At 39.0% G+C, this 24,480-nt stretch overlaps 1 protein-coding gene across 3 annotated transcripts in view; it reads right to left on the bottom strand.

Moving 5' to 3' along the window:
• Arhgef28 (Rho guanine nucleotide exchange factor 28) overlaps positions 1-24,480 on the bottom strand; it is a 300,102-nt gene that overhangs the window by 166,446 nt on the left and 109,176 nt on the right. For 2 of the 3 annotated variants that reach the window (XM_010635168.3, XM_033761423.1), the window contains 2 exons: positions 19,457-19,604; positions 15,804-16,097 (listed from right to left, as the gene is read on the bottom strand). In XM_010635168.3, coding sequence (XP_010633470.1) covers positions 15,804-16,097; positions 19,457-19,604 — 442 coding nt within the window. Of the gene's footprint in view, positions 1-7,928; positions 8,085-15,803; positions 16,098-19,456; positions 19,605-24,480 lie in introns of those variants that run through there. The other variant, XM_010635173.3, reaches the window with a different exon arrangement.

Raw genomic sequence — 24,480 nt, 5'->3', positions numbered from 1 at the left:
ATTGCCTGTGGAGTTTATAATGCTCCAAATATGGTTAAACTTCGGGTGCAGCTCACTGTCTTCAATTTAAACGAAGCAGTGCATGTGAGGTACTACAGTCTCCTCTACCAGGGGAGCCTGCCAAACCCAAGTTCCAGCTCCCTGTTATCCGCTTTGGGGCCCCATCTCCACATCTCTGAAAGGAGAGAACAGTCACGGTTGCCCTTCTGTGTCTCTCTATTTCCTCAAGATTTTTTTCCACTTCAAGGGCTGGAGGGAAAACAGGGAAAAAAGAGGATCTTCTGATGTTTAAAAAAATACATAAAGAAGAAATTGGCCAGGTTGTTGTGAGCGAGCACTGTCTCCTTCAGTATGAACACCCAGAAGAAGGCAAACGGCTTGGAATAGGAAGCATCATGACATATATAAGTAATTCTGCTTGTTAGAGAGTTTCTGATTTCTAATCACCAGCCAGAAAAACAAACTGCAAAAAAGAGTTATACAATTTAGCAGAGATAGGACTGTTTGATTAAAAATGAAAAAAAAATCCAAATAGATCTATCTCTTCCTGTTTAGTTGATACATGGAATTATCTGAACTAATGTAACTAAGCAGAGTTACTAGTAATTGCTGCAGTGGCAAACATTAAAAGGTGTGACTGGTGACATTCAGCGAGTACAAATACTCAGACATGGGAAGGAACTGGGCAGGCTGGGTCATTCCACAATGGCACATCGAGGGCCCGTCTGCCTCAAAGACCACGCTCTTCACTCCGCAGAAGAGCATCAGTTTCTTCTCCTACAAGCTGTGGCTGTCAAAATAAAGAGCTAAAGTTCCTAAAATTATTCTACCTTCTCTGGACTTCACAGTGAGCAAGGCATGGTGAAAAACAGCACACACCAAGGGGACTTTCAAAACCTCTGGGAGAGCAGAGCCAAGCTGGAGCGGAGTTTTGATTATTATATTTCATTGTTTTTTTTGTTTTGTTTTTTGGTACTGGGGATCGAACGCAGGTCCTTGCGCTTGCAACCACTGAACTAAATCCTCAGCCCAAGTTTTGTTTCATTGTTCTTTGTTTGTTTGTTTTTTGGGGTTTTTTTGTATTGGGTTTGATTATTATGGAAAGAAAGTGATTTTGTTCCCTGATCAGTCCGCATTTTGAACCATTATTTTATCTATACAAGGTCTGACTGCCTTTTAGTTAGCAGGAAATGCAGTTTGGAGGACTGAAAAATTAGTCAATATAAGTATATCTATTAAAACAAATACCCTATGACAGAGGATGGTGACAATGACAGACTATGCATATGCAAGGAAAAGGGGCTATGTGGTTTGTCAGGAACATAAAACTGCTCTAAAACATAAAGTTCATTGAAAATAAAGTGAAATTAATTAATTAACCAAGCCCTTTGGAACTCACAACCACTGCTACAGAAATGTAAATTTGCACAAGCACTTTGGAGCACACACAGTGACATTTATCTAATGAACTTAACAATACTAGAGTCTTATAGTAAATTCATTCCATAGCAATTCCATTCATACAAAGGACTGTGCTTCATGTGCACCAGGAAACATGCGCAAAAATATAACATCTTTAAAATCAGAAGTAATCTTAATGCCCATCAACAGTACAATCCACTGCAATGCAATCATTTGATATATTTTTATAATAAAAATGAAGTGCAGACTAACAGAAGAGGGTTGCAAGTACAATGGAAAGTAGAAATATTCAAGTTACTGAAGAATATACAAGGATGATTTAAATTAATAGGAAGTTCAAAACAAACATGTCTACATATATATCTTTAGGAATGGGAGTGTAAAAAAAAAGCAAGAAAATGATTCTTCTAAAAGTCAGCACAATATCTGTGAGGGAAAAGATAATGTGACAGGTAAAGGCTGAGGAATACTGGTACTTCCGGGCTCTGTTAGAGAGTATATGTCTCTTCCTCTCAGCTCCCTCAGCCCCTTTCTCTCTCATTAACACTTATAAGTACCACATACACGCACGAGGAAGTGGGGATGGGGTTTTTAGAACAGACTGATACATTCAAGGTCCTCTCCAGAACAACTAAATCAAAATTTCTAAGTGGGGCATGAGCTTTCCTAAAGATTCTCAAATTGTTGAATGCACAGCCAAGTTTGGGATCTGCTATTTTAAATAAATAAATAAATGATTAGCACACTTTATCCCAATGGTCTCCCTTTTAGAACACTGTCTTCCCAATCAGCTCTGAAGAGCTATCTATAAGCTAAAAAGAATGTCACCAAAGAACAGCACCAAATAAACTTTTTTGTTACTTTTACAAGTTATCTTTCATCACATTATTTATTGCTAAGCCAGGAAATATCCTTAAACATTGAGCAAGATAATAAAGCTAAAATATGATGGGTACAATAATCAAGAAACAAATAACATTTTAAAATGTAAATAATTTAGACATATTAAACTTAGTAGGATTCAGTAATATTTCATTGCTCCTGAGTAGAGCCACTAAAATGTATTTAACACACTAAATTTTTAGAAGATCAAAGTATTTCTTTTTAATTCACAAAAATCCGATTCATTACAGTAAGTTCTACCTGATTTCTAAAGCCCCATATGTGGTATGATTAAAAAATACAGTAAATGTTTAAATTTTTTTAAACTATCACAGTAAAGACACATTACCATTAATCCCCCCCCAAAAAAAAATTCACCCTCACTTTGAACACACATTGTTCTTGCTACTTTCTGAAGCAGTTCTGGAAGTTCTCTTTCCTAAGTGTCTTTAGTTGCACTATTGTAGCTACCTTAACAACCTGAACGAATTCAAAATATTTACCTTTCGTGGTTATTTTGATTTTGGAGAAGAGTCAGAAGTCTCAGAATGCCAGATTCAGTGAATAAAGTAGATAAGGACACACCGTAATGTTTTTACAAGCTTGCCTTTCTACTGAATGGCATTCAGCAGCAGCATTCACTATATATTTTTTAATCATACCTCATAAAGACACACCTGAAAGAGGACTTCCAAAACTTCTTCAGAAAGTGGTGAAAAGGACTGTTTTAGCTGAGGAAAAGTAGCTCAGGGAGATTAATGACTATGTCTCTTTCACTCTAATAAATTTTTAAAATTTAAACATTCACTATATATTTTGAATGCTCCTTGTATATATTCATTATCTCAACTTGTGTATCTAAGTTATTCAGTAGGTGACCTCAAATGAGATCATTTCTAAGTGCTAAATCCTGTGCACCAAACAAAGGACATAGTCCGTCCCTTTTGAGAAGCATACAGATGGCTCACTTTTCTTCAAAATAAAATAGGTATCTGAGCAATGAAATCATTGAGTACAAGTCTAGGCTTAGACACATGAAAAAATAGAAATAAACTATCTTGCCTCTAAGAAAACATCTGCAGTTTAAATTATTTCCACCTATATCATGTATTGAGACTTGAAAGTTTATAGATGTTTGTGAAAATGCCAAACATGATAAGCAAAAGTAAATACAACGGAAAAAAATCAGCAAAAGTTTACATGGAGAGTAGAAGAGACAATATGGCATGGGCATCACACAATCTCTACATTGTTTTCAGGATTCTGAATGAGGTCATGTCTTATAACCTCTTCCTTTCATATAGGCTGCTCAGGGCTCCGGTATACACAAATCCTTCTCTCACAAAAAGATGTGATGCTGCTGAGTCCAGGGTAAGAATTGTAAATATAAACACCATTAGAGGAAAGATGGAAACAGTACATTCTAAAGAGGACAACCTGTGCCTGCCTCACAAGTGCAAGGACTCGAGTTTGATCCCAGGTACCAAAAAAAAAAAGACAGAGAGAAGCCATAAAGGGCAGCCTGGCAGGGTTCGCTCGATCACAAAACCAAATGTAGAAGAGAACTGATACAATCACAATGGTAGAGTTTAGTTCCCTGAAACTTCTTTTTGCACCAGATGCATTTGAGATACTCAGATTATAACTACCCCTGATGGAATGGTATCTGGGAAACACACACATCACACACACACACACGATCATCCCAGAAAAATTGCATTATGATGTACAACACTGGAATGTACTTTATGAATTTGGCATCTTGCACAGGCTACTTATACTTTGATTTAATTAATAGAACTAGTACTACACCAGTTGAAAAGCTAAAAAAGTCTTTATCAGAACTCCAAGATGGCACCCAACTTCTCACATTCGGGAATATTTCCAGATTGAATTATACAACATGCACATTGGTACAAGGTATCAAAAATGCAAACCCAATATTACATAGTGCTAAAGGGGACAGACCAGAAGGTTGAAAGATCTAGATTTCAACACTTACCAAGCTATAACTTTGGGGAAACCATTTAATTTTCAAGACTCAGGTTGACTGATCTGTAAAAAGGAAGAGACATCTGCCGAGCCTAATACCTAGACATATTGGAGAGTCTGTAATGAAAATAACATATGGGCTAAGACTCTCAAGAATGATGAGAGCCAGTGTTGCGGGAGGGTGGATTGTCTTGGCAGTTGTATACTGTCTGATCTTTTTAATACAACAATTATAATAAACAGTCACTAAATAGATATGTGGCATGTTTGAAAACTGTTTCCCTCTAGTTATAATTTCAAAGAATAATTGAAGGGAGCTAGACACCTGCTTAGGAAACACTATAATTGCATCAGTGTAGTATACCAGATATGCCAGTAAGACAAATGCACTGTCATCCCATGCCTTGGGCAGCAGGCAGTCATTAGATGTTGTAAGGAGCAATTATGCCAGACCTCCTATTCAGCCTGTGCAATCCATTTCTCTCTCATTTGTTAGTATTTCTTCAAGACTATGATTTAAATCCACCACCCATGTATTCGATAGATCATCTCCTGACAGCCTACTGTGCCCCAGGCGTCCTTCTCTCTCCTCACTCCACAGGTGAGCTAAAATTCTCAGCCACCCTCCCTATCCACCCACCAGGAACCTTGTTTATACGGGAGACAAATGAAAACACACTGCATTTTTCTGGTATTATTGACAGGCAGGCACAGTGTGGCCTCATCAAATCTCACAACTGGCTTTTCGAAGTCTGCAGTGCCAGTCTGGATACAAGCACATCCAGGAAACAGGTCATGAATCCACAGCCAGCCAGGGTCCACACACTGCTGTGGCCCTGGATGCCAGAGGTCCGTATCAAAAATCCCAGACTGAGAAATATTAAACTCTTCGCATATGAGCTGTAGCACCATTAGAAAACTTTAACCCCCCCACCCCTGCCTTTAGAAGCAAGCACTCAATTGGTGTATTAGTCACTGTTCCATCGCTGGGGCAAAACACAACCAACACTTAAAGGAGTAGAGGTTTATTTTGGCTCACAGTTTCAGTGCATAATTGGCTGGCTCTAAGGCAGAAACAGGATGGCAGAGGAAAAGGTGACCAACCACGGCAGCCAGGAAGCAGGGAAGGGAGGAACTGAGGACAAGAATATACTTTTCCAGGACCATACCTTCAGTCCCCCTCCTGCAAAGAGCACATTCAGCTACTGATGAATAGAGCACACCCGTCATCCAATCAACTCCCGCACACGAGAGATTTTTGGAGGACACTGTAGATCTAAACCCTAAGAACCAGCAAAAGGTATTGTGATGAGGGTAAAGCAGAAGGGAAGTGGGGTCAACCAAGAAGGAAATCAGTATACAAGTTGCTGCCTACTGAGGATGGGGAGTTTGGAAAAAAAAGTTAAACAAAAACCTGGATAGATGAGTGAAAGTAAAGAAATAAACCACAACAACCACATTACCGTCCTGCTTAGTGGGTTACCAAAAAGTACCTTATTTTCCCTGTTTCTATAGAGAGCTGACATTTATTGAGCACCTTATATGATTATCTCATTTAACTCTGACAGCCACTGTATGATGTGGGCTCTATCATTATCTTCATCTCACAGCAGCCAGAAATGTGATGCAATTATGCAGCTGTCTGAGCTCACTCATCTAGTAAACGGAGCGTCAAGGGTTTATACCCAGACTTTTCTACCTTCAAAACTCAAATTCTTCATTATTATGCCTCCCATCATGTCAAGGCTGGCCTGAATTTGCCTCACTTGCGGTCTTGACATAAAAAACACATCAAAGTCAACAACAAGAAAAAATCAAGACTACAAAAATTAAAGTTTTGAGAGGAAACATAGAAGCCTCCTACTAAAAGAACTGGAAACTACTTTTTTTGAAAATCAGGTATTGCCAGGGATTTAGCTCAGTGGTTCCACCGCCTGCCTCACAAGCACAAGGACCCCAGTTCGAGCCCCAGTACCAAAAAAAAAAAGAAAACAAAATCAGGTATTGATTCATTTAATGTTAGATATACTTGTATCCTCTACAATAACCTGCAGGGAGAAGACAAGACTTATGGAGGCAAATCTAACAAGAATAAAAAACTTTTATATTTTCAAAAAGAGCGCAAGAAAAGCTAGGACTGCTATGAATCCACACTTTGAATAGGAAGGGAAATAAATAAAAATTGGGCTAACATATGCTAAGGAGGAGCCGCCAGGCTTACACTCCAGGCTCAGTCCTCTGTTCAGATGTGGGCTCGATGTACCATCCCATGCATGCACACACACTCTTGTGACAGACTTGCAACATCCAAGCAGCCACAGTGTATAGCAGTAGGAAAGGAAATCAGGTCTGTGGGACTGCAGAATATTTTTTAAAATTTCAGTCTATACAGCTCCAGGCCCACACTGAGGCACAGAGCTGAGAGTGAACACAGGTCTTGGAAATGTCACTAAGGCCTTGCAACAGGACACACCGATTCCCCAAGATCCCATTTCCCTGCTTCACCCTCCCTCAGGCCCCTCCCATTCTTCTCCTTCTACCACTGCCCTTTTAACCTCCAAGTACTGGTAGTTGTAAAACCCATGTCTATTTGGGTTTTAAGTAAAACAGTACTAAGACAGCTGCCATCATTCAAGCGCTATTAAGAAATCTATGAAAGTAGCAAACTTAATTTTTTTTTTTCCTTCAGAAGTATTAAGAGAGTCTTTGCCTGCTGGCAATTTCCAATTCAAGTTTAGTCCCCTGGGTACAATCAAAACCTGCCATGTGCATCCTACATGTTGGAAGGGGCTCCTGAAAGACAGGAGGTAGAAATGGGACACAGCCAGCCAGAGCTGAACTTCAAAATCTTCCTCAGTTCAAACTCCTTTGGGAAGCACATCAGGCTAGGGCGTATAAAAATAAAAGCTTCCATTTATATTCTTTTTTCCCTGAAAATTACAGTAGAAGGAAAGAAAGTAGCCAGCGTACAACCCTAAGTTCTACTTCTCAGATATGAGAGTAAGCAGTTCTCTCTTCTAGTCTAAGGGCTATTGATGCCAGACAAAAGTAGGAAGCTAATTTTTTAAGGATGAGTTTAAGCTGCTGTTTCTTTCTTAAAACGCAGTACCTTGAAGAGAGAATGTGCACAACAAGAGAAACTGACTTGAACTGAAAGGAACAAGAGTTTTTGTTTGTTTGTTTGTTTGGGAGTTTATCCCTATATTCTTTATTAGCAGAGATCATATTCCTTAAAAGACTTCCTCAGGAGACAAAGAAAACACTTCAAAATTAAGGATTTAAAATATCACAAATAATACAAGAAAAGTACTGTCAAATAATTTTACACTTTATCACAGTAATTCACCATGGGGTCTTTTCCAAAGCTCATTCTTAGCAACTGAAGGAATATTATTTCAGCTTCACACATCAGAGAAGGTGTGGAGATTCTTGTCCCGTAGATACCATCCAGAAGACAGAAAAGATAGACCATAAAACTAGATGTGAACACTACTGCTTTCAAAATGTCAGTATCTCCAAGAGAAACACACAAACACCCAGAATCACTTGTTACCCAAAATGCATGCATTTCAAAACTGAAAAAGAAAACCAGAAATTTGTATTTTGAAATAAATCTTTAATAGGTTTCCTACCCACTGGTGTTTCAGCTGGTGTCACTTCACGCCTGCTGTCCAGCACATCGTCCACAGGCAACAGCAAAGCACGCAACTCAGCATACCCTCCTGGGTCAGTAAGACCCAGAACACAATGAAGTCCAGCCAATCGACAACATCTGCTGCAGGGCCTCGCTCTAGTTTCTATCTCTGTAGCCAACAGACCATGTTCAAGGATAAAAACACAAGCCAAGCAACCATGTGAAGTGTTACACAAATCTTCCTTCTTACCAGTTACAGATCTCTTTTTTCTCTATTCAAAAACAAGAGAAACAGATATCCTCCCCTCAAACACCGACAGGCCACACATTCCCTTTCTCTGTTGCCTAGAGGAGAGGTGATGTTTCTGACTGTGTGGCTTGAAGCAAGATTGAGATGTCACATGAAATTGGCAGCTCCCTCTGAGTCTTTCATAATGACCTGCTAATTCTCCCTCACTGCCTTTTCCTACAGATAGGAAGCAGTCTTAAACCTGCTCTTTAAACTCCCCACATGAACACTAAGGAATCAAGGAATCAATAGTTGTTGAATAAAATTTGTCTTATAAACTTTCTTCTGAAGTCCTTCTGGCCTCTGCATTTCTTTTCCTTGCCCCTCATTAGTTGTAAAACACAGAAAAACAAACACTGTTCTTCAAAGGGTCCTAATTTATGACTACTATTCACAAAGGGTCAAACCACTCTTTTTCTTCATAATAGCATTACATTACAACAGAGTCTTCTATTTTTCCTTTAAGTCCCTATTCATTATGTTGTGAATGGTTTTTAGGCAAATAAATATACCCTACTTGGACCTTCCTTACAACATTGAACTCAAGCTCATAAATCATTTCTCTAATTTCTAGATTCAAGTTTAAGCCTACTATACTGTTATTTGCAAATTATGGAGCATATTTAATCTGATCTGTGCAATAAGTAATAAAAATATTGAATTATCTAATCCATCTGCCCTGGTCCTGCCAGTTACACCAACTGATCCTCTTTGGGGAAATCTCCCCAACCAACCAGATAGCCATAGAATGAGAATACATCAGCTATTTCACTTTAAGCCTTAGACAGCCCTGAAGAAAAATTCTAAAAGCTCAAATGGCTTATCCTACAAATTTCTTCCACATACACAGTCATTTAGAAAGGCAGGAGGAAAGTTGAACTTTTTAAACTGGAAAAAGTAATCTAACAGATAAAACTTTGTTTTTGTTAAAGATTTTAATATTTTCCCTGAATATTGAATTCCTGGTACCACCTTTACAAAAACAAGCTTTGATACAGTTTTGTTTTTGTTTTGGGGGGATGTTGTTGTCATTGGCATAAAAAAGAATCTCACATCTTCCATAACAAACAGCAGATCTGCCTATAAGGAGAGCTTAGATCACGTGAACTATTTCTACCTAGACAACAGACAAGAGTCCAAATTCATTTTTCCAAATAATAACTCATTTTGGCAAGAGTCTTGAATCTGCCAGTTTGCTTCATGTAAGTTTATTAGTAGAAGTATATGCAACGGTTTTTGTTTATTATTTAAGGAAGTGGATCTTTGGTTTTTGGTTTTTCATTCTTTAACCAGAAACTGTGCCCAGGACAAGCTCCACCTCTACCCAGGCTGAGAGAGAAGTCACTACATTCACATGAGAAACACTGTCGGTCCTAAGATGGCACAGCCCCTGCTGAAGGCCAGCTTGTTTGCCAGCTCCTGGGACACAGATTTGTAAGGAAGCTGTTCCACTGAGCAGGAAGAGAAGGCTTTGAACTCTAAAGCCATCTGAATAGCAACACATAAAACACACATTAGAATATTTCATCCCCAGTAACCTAATTGTCAACACGATGCTGATTACTGAGAAAAGGTTTCTGTCCAAAATACCAAAACAGGAAAAAAATCTAAAACAAAACAGAAAGATTGTGGAATATTGTGTTGGATAATGATATTACTACTCAATGTTTCACCATAAATGAGACTTCTGAGACCCTTCAGAAACTTCTATCATGAAAGCTATTTCACTGGCTTAATTTCATGAAATCTAGTATTATGGATGACTGGAAATTAAATAAAATCTGGGATATTTCCTTCCCTTGAGCACTTAACTAAGTTGCATTGTGAGTAATGATGGGTGAGATGCAGGCCAGCAGGCGGCTCTGCTTTTCTTTCTTTTTTTTTTTTTTTGGCTCTGCTTTTTTTTTTTACAGAATGTAATGCTTGCTCCCGCAGACCCTGGCCTTTCTCCAAGACCCCAGGCCTTCCTGATAACTTTCAAGGTCTAAAAAAGAACAAAAATAAGAGATTAATTATGAAATACAAGGAAATACAGGAATGTTTCACAGTAAGGCTTCAATCGGTCTTTCACACAAAGCCATCATCCAGTAATATGTATTTACACCCAAAGAAATCACAAATAATTTTTTTTTTTTTGGCTCTGCTTTTTTTCTTTACAGAATGTAATGCTTGCTCCCGCAGACCCTGGCCTTTCTCCAAGACCCCAGGCCTTCCTGATAACTTTCAAGGTCTAAAAAAGAACAAAAATAAGAGATTAATTATGAAATACAAGGAAATACAGGAATGTTTCACAGTAAGGCTTCAATCGGTCTTTCACACAAAGCCATCATCCAGTAATATGTATTTACACCCAAAGAAATCACAAATAAATGGATAACCCAAAGAATTTTTCACAAGAATGACTAGTGAAGCTTTCAAATACTTTTAAATATATACTAAGACAAATAATCAGTCAACAGTATAGAGATTCATCAAAAAATTAAAAACCGAATTACCATGAGATCCAGCAATCCCACTACTGGGTATGTATTCAGAAGAAATGATCAGTATGTTGAAAAGATAACTGCACTCTCACATTCACTGCAGCACCATTCACAATAGCTAAGAAATGGAAACAAATGAAGTCTCCATCAACCTGCAAATGGATTTTAAAAAATGCTGCTGCATCTATATATACAGTGGAACACTCTTCAGTCCTAAAAAGGAACGAGATGGCGGTGTTGGCAGCAACATATATCAAACTAGAGATCACTGTGTCAAGTGAAATAAGCCAGCTACAGAAAGGCAAGTATTGGATGATTTCACTCATGTGGGACCTAAAAAAAAAAGTTGATCACATAGGTGCTGGGAATGGAAAGGTAGTGACCAGAGGCCTGGGACAACAGGGAAGGGAAGAATGACCAATAGCTCCTAAGTTAAATGGCAGTGAGATACTCTGGTGTGCTGCTGCACAGTACAGTGACTGCAGACAACAATAACATAATGCACAGTCCCAGTACCATAAGAAAAAGAGAGAAGAAACGATTTTATGAAAATTTTTATCATAAAGCAATGATAAATGTTTGACAAGATAAATATGTTTAATTTGATCTAGATTTTAAACAATGCATACATGTATCAAAACATTATACGGTACCCAATACATATGTAAAATTTGTATGCTTCTATGTGTGAGTTAAAAATAAATTTAGGGCTAGGGATTTAGCTCAGTGGTTCTTGCTTCACAAGAGCAAGGTTCCAAGTTCAATCCCTGCTACCAAAAACAAAAGGGTGCAAGAATCCCAGCACTTGGGAGGCTGAGGCAGGAGGAATGCTGTGAGTTTGAGATCAGCCTGGGCTACATAGTGAGTCCAGGTCAGTCTCAACTACATAGTGAGACCCTGTCTCAGATAGATAGATAGATGATAGATAGATAGATAGATAGATAGATAGATAGATAGATAGATATTTAAAAACAAATTTTATTAAAAAGTAAAAAATTACTAGAAAAGAAGTGCTTCTCCCCTTATGATGCCACTCCTACTAATGCTACCTAAATTGCAGTAGGCTTCACCCTTAACCTATTTCTCCCTTCATCACTGTAATTTATCTACCTGGAAGACAAACAAAACAAATAAAATACACGTACTATAAAAACATGTCTGAGCTCATAAGAAATTCTAAACTGCTTACATGAAAGCTCTACTAAATTAAGAGTTAAGTATAAAGATAATATATAAAATAATTCAAAATTAGCAGTATCCAATCAACTGGATTTGAAAAAAAATAACTCAAAATACAGCCACAAAAGTAGAAGTGTACATTGTAAAAATCTGACACAATCCAGCAGGTCTACAGAAGCTGTTAGTCTTCACCAAATGTTCTTATTTATACTCAACTGAAAATGATTAATTTATGTCCAATTACTTGGTTAGTCAATGTAATAAAAACTTGAGGCTTCCCCAGGATACAATTTCTAACATAAAACGTTAAAATAGAAAAATTTATATTTGAATTTATTTGTCTAAATGTCGAATTTGGTTTTTAAAAAACAAAGAATTCTCTTTTTATTAGTACCTGTTTGTAATTCATGCAGTTTACAATCATCTTGGGAGTGGTTACATGCACATGTTACAGCTTGGTTTCCGGCTCCTTCCTACTGGTTTCCTAACCACTTTCTCAAATGTGGTGATATTATTTGTTTTAGTTCATGTTATGGCTTACAGTGTACACATTAATTGAAGTTATTAGGTTCCTGTACATGGCATATCTTTATTCCTCACCCCTCATCCTTATTCTCTTGGACCACTTCCCTACTGCATGACAGCTGTCCCCTTATCCCTTTCTAGCCATCCTTTATCACTTTCTTTGTTTGCACTTTGCTCGCTCAAATGAGAGATACCATATGGTATTTAAGCTTGTGTGTCTGATTCATTTCACTCAACTTTATATTTTCCATGTGCATCCATTTTTATACAAATGTCTCAAATTTTTTAAAAACAATTCTGACAAAAGCATCCTGACAAACACAGCTGTTAAGGCCTACCAATCTAAAATTAGCCATTATCCATATACGAGCCACAATGCGTGTGTAAAACAGAACTGGGCTATGAAAAGATTGGTACAGACATTTAAACAGATGGTGGACTGAATTAAGTCCCCCAACACAATCATAAACCTTAGAGTAAAATTTAGCTTAAAATGCGGGTGTTAACACTGTTCGTTGACAACGGACAATACAGAGAAGCTTCATCACAAGTCTATGCTGCAAGAAGTGTAAAATCAGATACTGTAAAGTTTTTGAAGAAGGTCTAGAAAAACTCCTAAAACAGTTCAATGAATTGCTTACAACACCAGGATTTCACCCTTTTCCTGGAGCCTTGTTTCTCCAAACTGTAGTATATTTTCCATATATGTACACAGAGCTTACAAAAGATGCCCTCTATGGAAATCCATTCACATACCCGCAAAAGGTCAACTTTTACCAGAAATGTCATATGTTTTAACACAGTTCTAATGCTTCACTATAATACTCTCTAACCTTATAATCAGAACAAGCCAATGAGGTGAGCACTATTAGAACTTATTTTAGAGATTAAAAATTTTTGGCACCAGAACTAAAATAACTTGCTTGAGTCTCACAGCCAGAAAGCAGCAAGTTCAAGATGTGAACCTGGCTATAGAGCAGATTAATAACTATGATGCTCGAATTGGTCTTCCATTAAATACAATGTCTCACCATGTAAAGAAATTGCTCCAATTTTTCCTGCATGAAAAAATATCTGTGCTGTGTAAATATTGGCAGAAAGGTCAGAAAGGATTTTTAGTAACATAAATCTGCCTGATACGAGGAGATGGGTAAATTAAAGGTCATGATAGACTTGATAAACAAGAATGCATCTTCTAATAACTATGAAAATGGCAGCAAGACATGCCTGGACAACTCAATGTCCTCCAATCTCATAGGATTCCATAGCTCTACAGTAAATAGCTGTGAACACACATTCCCAACAGGAAGAGCTGTAGGAATGTGCTATTGCCCATCCACAGATTAAATATTAGGAAACCTTAACTTTTATATTTTGGCATGAAAAATAAATGGGTCACAAGGGTAACATGAACACCACTTTGAAAGCCCTTAGTTTAAGCTATTCATGTGCAGTTACAAAGTTCCATGTCCTTCAGTACTGTAATATTGTGAAGGCACAAATGGAACCTCCACAGACACCAGTGGGTGCCAAGGGTGGCTGCTGGGCCAAGGAATGAAGCCAGTGATCGCCCTGTTCGGCCCCTTCACGTGGTTTGACACTCTTCACTCTTCTCTCAGGGTCTTGAGTCCGGTGTCTGGGAGAATAGTAAAAGCTTTGTGTCTTTGTCAAATGGATATGCATTCCAAAAAAACAAAACCCTGTCCAACACTATAGTTAAAAATGGGTTTTTTCTAAATCCAAGAGGTTTAGGAAAATGAAGTTCCTTAGGTAGAAAACATTACATAGATGTGTTGTGTGTATTCATGTATATGGCATCATATATCAATATAGATATACATATACATAACATGCTGTTTATCATAGATCATATATTATATACATACAGGACACATGGAAGGTGCAGCCTGAGACCTTCAAGTGTCACTGTTGTGATGCCCCATATATCTCATACCCCTTCACTGGGTCCTGGTGACAAAGGTGAGAAGCAGACAATCCACACCCTCTTGGAGTCACTCCTTTATAGGTGTCAATGAGCCATCACCCAGAAAAGTATACCACACAGGATTGGGGTGTGAGTTAATGCCAGATAGCACTTAAGATTTTTCTCATCCAAGTCTTAAAAAGTAGGAAACATCTTTAAGTGTCCAAGAGAGATCTGATTGAATGAAAAAATGGTTATCCTCTCTGATTATGGTTTATGGGCATATAATTCTGTATATAAAAATTGTACTCTCTTACCTAAAATAGTGCATTTAATCTTACCCATGCTCAATTTTAAGCCAACTTGTTACTTATAAACAGAATTTATCAGGAAGTAGAAACTCTTAAAAATAGTCAACCACAAAACTAAGGTCACAGGAAGAATGGAGAAAAACAGCAATAATATATGTTGTATTCAATAAAAACAACATTTGTAGTTTCCACAAAAGTATGTAACTTCTAATTATCACAAGAAACATGCATTGGATGATTTAGCCTTGGACCTAGTATGGATGTATGTACAGAAACCATGGCTCTGTTTACAAACTGCCTTCCAAGTACTTGATATTCAGAGTCCATTCTACCTTTAGCAATTCGAAAGGTTAGTATAAATATAATACAAAGGAAAGATAAGTGTTTAAGGATATGGAAATGCTAATTTCCATGATCTTGATTGATTGACATTGTATACATATATGGAATTATCTCATCACATCCAATAAATATATACAATTAAAAACATCATGGAAACAATGTCTTTGTCAACAGGGAAGGGTGGAGGGGGTGAAGGGAGGACTGGGGAATGGAAAAGAATGAGAACCAAGATAAGTCATGTAAAGGTACAAGATCCCAATGATCAATGTAACTGTACTAAAATGTACCGATAAACTTAATAAAGATAAAAACATATACACAATTATATATTAATTACAATCTTCCAAAGTGCAAACGTAAAACAAAAGCTGCTGGTGACACTGACATCTTTAAAGGTATTAATTCACAGGTTACATTTGTTCGTGGCTGCATTTTTTCTGAGTGTTTCACAGAGTTCATTTTGGTCCTTGTTTCCTATTTGGAAGAGAGCAGCAATGTTCCGCTGCCACAGCAGGAAAACACAGCAAAGGAAGTAGAGTAACGGGCCAAGGCCAGTGGCTCCAGAGCCCGCCAGAGGGAAGCTGTTCCTCCCCCATAAGGCAAAGCCATTCATCTCCACCTCCCCAGCACCTCCTGGGAAGAGCAGCATGAACCAGTCAAGAGACTGGCTCAGGACCTCAGGGAACTTTGCCACATCGGGGCAAGGCTCAAGCCAAAGGTGGGCAGGAAAACTCACCCAATGAAACAGACACCACATAGAAGGGTACCTTCTGCCCTTGACACAGACAGCGTACATCTGAATTTTCTGGAGCATACCCACCCTCAGGTGAAGAGTCTCCCAAGACAGTCCACCCCACTGGCAGCTCCAGCTGAGTCATCGCTATCACAAGCTCCTCGTCCAATGCTGGCAGCGCTCCCCCCGTCAGGGCGAATGGTGTCAGCAAGGTCTGGTGACTACAGGCTGTGAGGCGGTCAGCCTGGGTGACCAGCAAACGGGCCAGCCTGCAGGCCAAATTGTCCACGTAGGTCACCGAGCCGGAGCCCATGGTCACTGGGGAGTAACCCTCAGAGAAGAGGCACACAGACAGTGTCACCGTCTCCTGTAGCCGGTGGCCTGCACAAGAACACAGAGAACAGTTCAGTAGGACAGGCTTACTGGGGCTGGGGGGCAAGCTCCCCACAGCACTGCCTGGGTGGACAGCTCTCGTCAGAAGGGTGGGCAGCAAAGACACCATGTTCTAGAAATGCTGCCACCCCATGTGCCCACTGAAGGCCCACCCCACCTCTAAAATCATCTCTAAAATCAGTGGCTCCTGACTTTGAAACAATCATTCATGAGTGCTGAATACTACGTGTCTGTCTTCTTCTCATCAACACACCGTTTTTTGCCACAGGATCACCTCTGCTTCTACCCCAAATCCAGGTCTGTCTAAAGGCCACTTCTCTTTCCTGCTCTGCCATTGCCTCTGAAGTCATGTAATTTTACCTATTTGCTTAGGCAACAATTTTATGACAGCACCGCATAATTAACACAAATTCATCCCAATTCCGAAGACCTCTTTTGAATGTGAGTAAGGAGGGGTGAAGACTACCAAACAGGGAAAAAAGTGCACACACACATGCACACACATATACCTATACAGTGTGACAAAAAAAAACAGTGAATTTCCCTTTAACTTTATTATAATAAAAGACACATTGCCATTAATCCCCCTTAAATCCACCCCCTCACTTTGAACGCACTCATCCCACCATTCTTGCAACCTTTTGAGGCAGTTCTGGAAGTCCTCTCTCATGAGTCACGGCTGACTCAACATTCTGAGTCAATTCAAATCATTTACTTTTCATGGTCATTTTGACTTTGGAGAAGAGCCAGAAGTCGCAGGTGCCAGAGCCAGTGAACAAGGTGGATGAGGGTACACCGAAAAGTACCTTTTCAGGAGGCTGCCTTTCCCTTGAATGGCATTCACAGCAACATTCACTTTATTTTTTTAAATCACAACTCATAAAGACACTCAGAAAGAGGACTTCAGAAAGTAGCAAGAACGACGGGATAAGTGTGTTTGAATGAAGGGGTGGGTTATTTTGAGGGAGATTAGTGGTAATATGCCTTTTACCGCAATAACTACTCTCTGTTTCTCCTTACATTCCTCTTCATTGATTCACTCTTCTGCGTTTCCAAAGTTGGTGAACTTCTACCTAAGTGCATTTTTCAGCTAACCCTAGCAGAATGTCTAAGGATCAGCAGGACCAAGCTACTGTGACTCAGATTATCACAACTGGACAGGGAAATTACTTAGCTTCTAGTGGCCTGTGGTGAACTCTTACCTCTAAGCAGATGCCTAACAGTTGCAAGTCACTCCGGCTCTGCCTTATTCTCCAGAGCTTGTCCCCAAAGGCTATGTTGCCATGGCTTCAAGGATCAAGAGCATTTCAAGTTCACAAAAAGAGCCACTACCATTTTCACAATGACTCTTCAAAGGGGGAGGAGAAGAATGTACATCCCTGTCAAAGTGCTGTTGCCCTGTTCACATCCACTATTACTACAAACCGGTTATACTGGTAAAGCTGTAACCAGAGAAATTTAAAGCTGGGAAATCAACTGTCATTCATCTCTAAGGAATCTGTCAAAATGATCAGAAAGGTTTGTGTTTGTTTTTTGATTATTTTGATTTGTTTTGATTTCGGTACTGGGAATTGAACTGAGGACTTCTGCAATGAGCTCAGCCCTTTTAATTTTTTATTTCAAGACAGGATCTCACTAAGTCACTAAGTTGCCCAGGCAGTACTTGAACTTGCCCTTGCCTGCCTCAGCTTCCCAGAGTGCTAGGATGACAGGAATGCACCACCATGCCCAGTTAAGATTTTTCTGTAACACACAGAAGGGGAAAGGAGGATTGTCCCTACATATAATTAAAAAAAAGACAAAAAAGTTTTTATATTGGGAGGCACATTTTAGTAACTACTTTTATGCTTTCTCTATTCAAGTCTTGCTTTTTTTAAAAAAAAGGCAAACGAAGGAAAAGGGGGAAAACTAAAGATAAGAAAGACATCAACATAAGGGGCAGAGCAAAAGGACAGAGAGAAAAGGGACCAACACAAAGCAACTATGTGTCACCAACTAAATTTGACTTATTTTTCTTAGAAGGGTGGGGATTACTGAGACACATAGAAAGGTGCTTAAAATTCCTATTCTGAAATTTGATAATAGATTAATTCAACGACCCAGGCCAGGCTGAAAAGTATCCATTCATCTTTACAGTTCTCACTATGTCTGTGCTGTCTGTACATTCACTATCTTCCCTCTACACGCAGTAGGTATGTTACAAAAGCACCTAGAAACATATTGCCTTCAAAGAGAGGCCAATCTTACCTGTTTGAAAAGCCCTTGTATGATACAATTTAAGGGGACCAGAAAGACTCATGATGGAAGACAATTAATGAACAAAAAAGCTGCCTGTCTATTATGGTTTAGATTGAGACTGTCCCCCCAAATCCTCGTGCTCTCGTAGGTGGGGTCACTGAAGGTGTGACCAAAAAGGGTTTGTCTTTCGCCTCGACTCCTTCTCTCTCTGCTTCCTGCCCACCATGACATGAGCAGTTTTCCAGTTTTCCTCCACCAGACCCTTCTACCATGCTGCTTCTGCCTTAGTGCCAGGCAACCATGGACTCTCAAAGTGAGTCAAAATACTCCTTTAAGCTGAAAGTGTCACGTATTTGTCCCAGTGATGAGGAAAGTGACTACGACACTGTGCTACAGATAATGGTGTTTTAATTCCACCTCTAGGTGCACAATCCACAAGCCACATCTCAATGAAAATACAAAACAACCTTATCTGAGAAGGGGTATTAGTGCATAATAACAGGTAAAATGGATATTTTGTCACCTGTAACTATGGTATTTGAAGAAAACAATTAGGAAAATCACTTTTCAAAATATGAATATTTTGTTAGTGAAGAGAGAAAGTTCTGGAGCCTGAGATCCAGTAAAGAAGATCCTGCATGGACAGAGAACCCCAGCCACCAAAGGGAACAAGGTAAGGGAGAGATGACCCTAGGGCTACAAAAAAAGGAGAAGGAAGACAAACTGAATCACAACCAGTTCTTCCTGAGCCAACCATGGCACCAGGCTGGGGACTGAGGAGGCGAAACATAGGTATAGTGTTTCTTCCATCTGACTGCGTTCAGAAAACATCCACCCTGGAGAGCTGCGTGCACCTAGTGGGACGAGCTGCCCAGGCTAAGTTCAGGCTCTGGACGGGGCTGTAGAAAGCACAGCAAACCTCAGGTATGAGATAACACAATGCAAGCGTTCTTCCTAATGTTCACACACACACACACACACACACACACGACACGTGCACGACCTCAGAGCACTGCCATCTTTTCCACCTGTTCTCTTCCTGGCCTACGTTCAGAAGGGAAGACGCTTGAGGGAGATGTCCCACATGCACAGTAAAAATGCCACCTCACCTGGAATGCTGGATTTTAGCACGTTATCATCTGTGCGCTCTGCAATCACGATGTGTCTCTGTTGAGATCCGTCATAAATAAAGTAAAATTCAGCATCTTCAGGTAGATAAACATTTTTGTCAAACTCTGCATAGATTGTCATCTGCCCCTGAAAAAATGAGTAAGTCACAGTATTATTATAGTTCCTTGTCCTGGCTCTAAGAAACCACAACAAAAGGGCACGGGTCCAAAATACTGTCACTTGTTATATTCGCTTCATGTTGAGTGAGCTCAAATATCACGACACCTCCTTTCCAACAACAACATTTTTGACATCAAGGAAGATGCTTCCTGATACATTTAGTATGGATGTCAGAGCCGGTTTGTTCTGTTTTTACAGCTAAAGAAGTTCAGGGAATAGGGAAGATGTGTTGTTGTTGTTGTTTTAATTTACTGAATAAATGTGATACTTTGTTGTCTTTAACTTTAAACTCCTACCTGTCAGACATCATTGCTTATATTAATTTTTACACAGTACCTAAACAACCACAATTATTACAAAGGTTTATGGTAATTATTCTTAACCCTGCCCTTACCTTTTACTGGCCACGGTAGGTTGCAAGAACCTTAAATTATCACAACATTGCCAAATAAATAGAACTACTCGCCCCCACACTTCCTATGCCAGTTCCATTTGCTATTTTCCTTGTCTGAGGTATTTCCAAGTCCTCTTTATCTTCCAACCTAGCTGCACACTTCTTTTGAGAACTTTGGTTAGCATAAAGCCCTAAAAAGTGTCTTGATCTCAAAGAGAGGAGCTGCCACTGAGGTCGCTCTAAGGACAGGCATCAAAGGAAGTGGGGCAGCAGCTAATGGTCTCAAGTAAGTGATCACTCAGAAGCTTTGTGTGGGGTTGGGGTGGGGCGGTGGTGGGGTGGGACAGATCAGCAGAGCTACACCCAAGGGAGCAGCAGTAACAGCCCCACCTGCTAGGTCATCTCAGTGGTTTTGCAGAATTCATGACGCTCAGACCAGGAATACTGTGTGGGGCCTCCCGGGACAGAGCGCATTCCACCCAGCCTGTGGGTGAGGCAAGGAAGTGGAGACCAGGAGTGGAAAGGGTCACCCATTTTGGAGGACCTCCACAGCTCGCCCAGTGTGGAGAAGCACTGGGGCTTTTGTGTGTTCACCCAACAAAAACAAACCCTCTCTCTGAGAGTTCTTTATCCCGAGAGAGGGGAGAGAAGTGAGCAGAGAAAAGTCACACAGTCTCCTGGACGTTTGTGCTTTGGACCGGTGTCAGCCTGACATTCCATATGGCAGCATGACACTGTGGGATGGGTGCTCAGTTACACTGATCAGAAGCAAAACCCAGATCAGTCCATGGCTCCTCCTCCTGGCAGCCAAGTAGTAATTGTGGCTAAAATAATTTTAAGTAAAAAATGTATATAGCTCTCATAGCTGTTTGTAATCCATCACACACACACACACACACACACACACACACACACACACACACACACAGCAAGTTTAATCTGAAATTATGAACCAATATAAATACAAATTATGGTGTTTTGCAAAATATCACTGGTCTGCAATTTTGAACCATCTCCTCTCAGAAAATGGGCCTGCATGCATACACAAAAATAATCAGTAGAAAATAACATACCAAGAAAAAAAATCTACCATATAATAGCTTCAATAACAGTTTAGGAAGGAGACTTGCAAAGGAAAAGAAAAGAAAAAACCAAAACAAAAATAAATGTCTAACATGACTGAGAAGGCAAACTTTAATGAAATTCCATTTCCTAAAAAAGGAAAAACAACTTGATTTGGTTGTATTGCTGGTTGCTGGAGAGACTGTTAATTATTAGAACAGAATCTGACCTGACCTGTTTGTGTTTTTTAAATAGAAAATAGATTGTATAAATAGGTCAAAGATTTTATAGATCAGAAACACATCTAATCTGCATCTATTTCAAACAATGGTCATATTACTGTTTTATTTGGTTGGGTGAATAAGAAATACCACTTAGCAAAGAGTTCAATCGCAACCTTTCCCTAATAGTCCCATCCTGTAATTCACGATGGCTCCCTTTCAAGAACCGCTCCACACTTTATGTTGAAAAAGATGAATAACTTTCAAGTTAGAAATGAGACAAATCTATTCTGAAGATAAGTCCAGAAGCCCTAGCCCTAAGTATTATGTTCAGCAATAAAAAGAGCCCCAGATTTAGTCTCACAATGACACCAGGAAGACACAAAGATATTATGGAAGGGAAAGAGGAGGAAAGAGAGGATGCAGAAAACAATAGAGGGAGAAAATGAGAGCGAAGGTGGTGGGCGGGAGAGGAAAACAAAGAAAATGTGAAGACAACAAAACAAGAATGCTGCATTCAGAAAAGGAATGTAAGGCTCAGGAGACAGGGAAACTACTTAGAAGAGCACAGGGAGATATGCTACTGGAATAATTTGTCAAGCAGCAATGACAGAGTAAATAATCAGCCACAGGTGACTGCTTCTGGCTAAAACCTGGGTCTTTCTAACGTGGTGGTCACTTAAAATTTGCTGTCTTCTAAAATGCTACTTGTTTCCTATATTGTAAAAACACATTTCAGTTTACAGAGTCATAGTGTACGTCTTTCATTTCCCGATCTGGATTCAACTGCATTCTTTGATTTGGGCATTGAAAGCTATAACCCTTCCTAAGTAAGACTGTTGCCATCAATATCAGAATTACTCTGCATCTCTACAGAAGTAATAGTGATGTGTCATCATATTTCTATGAATTACACCCCCAATATAAATTTCTAGAAAGAGAAGCATGGTAGGCAAAATTAGCTCCCCAAATGAGCCTATAAATTAAATGTATACAATCAAAACCCAAACTGCAAATCTTCAAAAGAAACTCAGTAAGTTTATCCTAAAGTTCATTTGAAAGAGTAAGTACAAAAGAGAACAAAGAAATGTATGAAAAAGAATAAATGTTTCACCTCTGATGGGCAAGGTGAGCATTTGTCCTGTGATAAGGCAAAAGAGAATAAAAACAGGGTAACATAAACAGTGTGACAATGACATCGGACAGATCCCAAAGGCTAAAGTCCAAAGACAGGTACATGTACAGGCCAAGAACGTGATACTCCACATCAGTGGGTAAAGAATGGTCTACTCAATAGTTTGGGGACAACAGCTGTCTATTAAACATAAAAGCATGACTCCTACCAAATAGTTAAATGCCCAACATTTAACATAAAATGCAAGACAGCATAATATTAGAAAATTGTTTTAACGTCATCATTACTGAACAAAATAACAGCATCAAGATATCTGAGCCAGAGATTTAGCTCAGTGGTACCACACCTGCCTGGCAAGCACAAGGTCCTGAGTTCGATTCCAGATACCAAAAAAAAAAAAAGATATTTGAATTTCATATACATTGACATCACCTTGAAGTATCAATTTTTCCTCTTGCCTGACAGGTTTTGTTCATAGGTAATCACTACATAGCTACTCATAGAATACTCATAATCTTGTGCTTTCCTTTCTCTGTCAAAAATATTTTCCATATTGATCTTTAACAACTTTCTTTTTTTGGTACTGGGATCAAACTCAGGTCCTTGAGCTTGTGAGGCAGGTGGTGGAACCACTGAGTAAAATCCCCGACCCTTTAACAACTTTCTAATTGCCTTTCATCAAGTGTTTGATGCTCTATAATTCCATGATTAAACATTCTTCTATTTTGCACATTAAGTGTATTTTTCTTTAACATTATAAACAATCCTGTAATAAATAATGTCATGTCTATTCTTATGCTTTATTATTATTTTAGAATAAAATTCCAGAAACCAGTCCAAGAATGTGAAAAACTTATCACAAACTGCCAAATTGCTTTGCAAAACTGTGTCAACTTTCATTACAGTACTATTTGTGGCTAAGGGTATCCATTTGGTTATGGAATTTTGTTTTATTTTTTCATAAAATAAAAAGATTTGGGGGTGGGGATTTTAGTGCACCAGCACCTGCCTCACAAGCACAAGATTCTGAGTTTAATCCCTGGTACCAGCAAAAAAAAAAAAAAAAAGATTTTTAAAAACAGTATACTTTCCATCCTAATCTTGTGAAATGTATCTTTTGTATTATTTCTTATGTTAAATAATAAACCATTCCTTGATGATTTAATTCATATTTTTTTAGTTGCCACTGAAATTTGTTGCCTACTTTCAGAAAAACTTATTACCAAACAGTGTGCATATGGCCAGTGGTCAAGTTTCAATTTAAAGAATTCTAGTCTTGGGCCGGGGATTTAGCTCAGTGGTGCCGTCACCTGCCTCACAAGCACACGGTCCCAAGTTTGTTCCTGGGAACCAAAAAAAAAAAACCTCTTCTCTCTGTGTTCACCTAAAAAATTTGCCTTTCACAAGTCAATTTTCACTTTCCAAAGCAAACTACTATAGTTGGAATCTGTGTCAAAGTCATTTCCTTTGCCCTATAAATAATGAAGGGAATCCACACCTATCTACTCATGCCCAAATAAAAAAAATCATCTATACCCTGGCATACTTGATGTTACTCTAAAAGCCAAGATACATAGAAAACAGGAATAACAAATGCAGAGTAGCAAAGATGAACTATAATCCTACTAAATGTACTTCACTATAATCACACAATTGGGTAAATTTATCCCATCAAGCATCCCCTATCCTAATTAAACTTATCAATAAGTCTCAAAGACCCAACCTTCTTCTGAAATGCTGGAAGCCTATGGATTTCTTTCCAAAGCACTAAGAATATATTACAGTTTGTTTTTGCTACCTTAAGCTATTTTATCCAATACTCTCTATTTCAGATAGCATTTAAAATGGAAGTGGTCCTGAACACTAAGATGTATATTCTAAGGGCTTCTTCATTAACCTCTGTCATTAATGCCCTAAAAAAACAGGGTGGCTGTATTAGCCTAAACACTGGGTATTCTTGCACAAATTTTCTCTTTCCCTCCTTCCCTTCAGCCACTACAAGCAATACAGCTGCATATAGTTATACTTGAT

This window comes from Fukomys damarensis, unplaced genomic scaffold (assembly GCF_012274545.1).
Source record: "Fukomys damarensis isolate Sample0158 unplaced genomic scaffold, DMR_v1.0_HiC HiC_scaffold_1, whole genome shotgun sequence".
NCBI lineage: Eukaryota > Metazoa > Chordata > Mammalia > Rodentia > Bathyergidae > Fukomys > Fukomys damarensis.
Note: the sequence above shows the minus strand (reverse complement) of the source record. Positions and strands in the feature narration are given on the sequence as shown.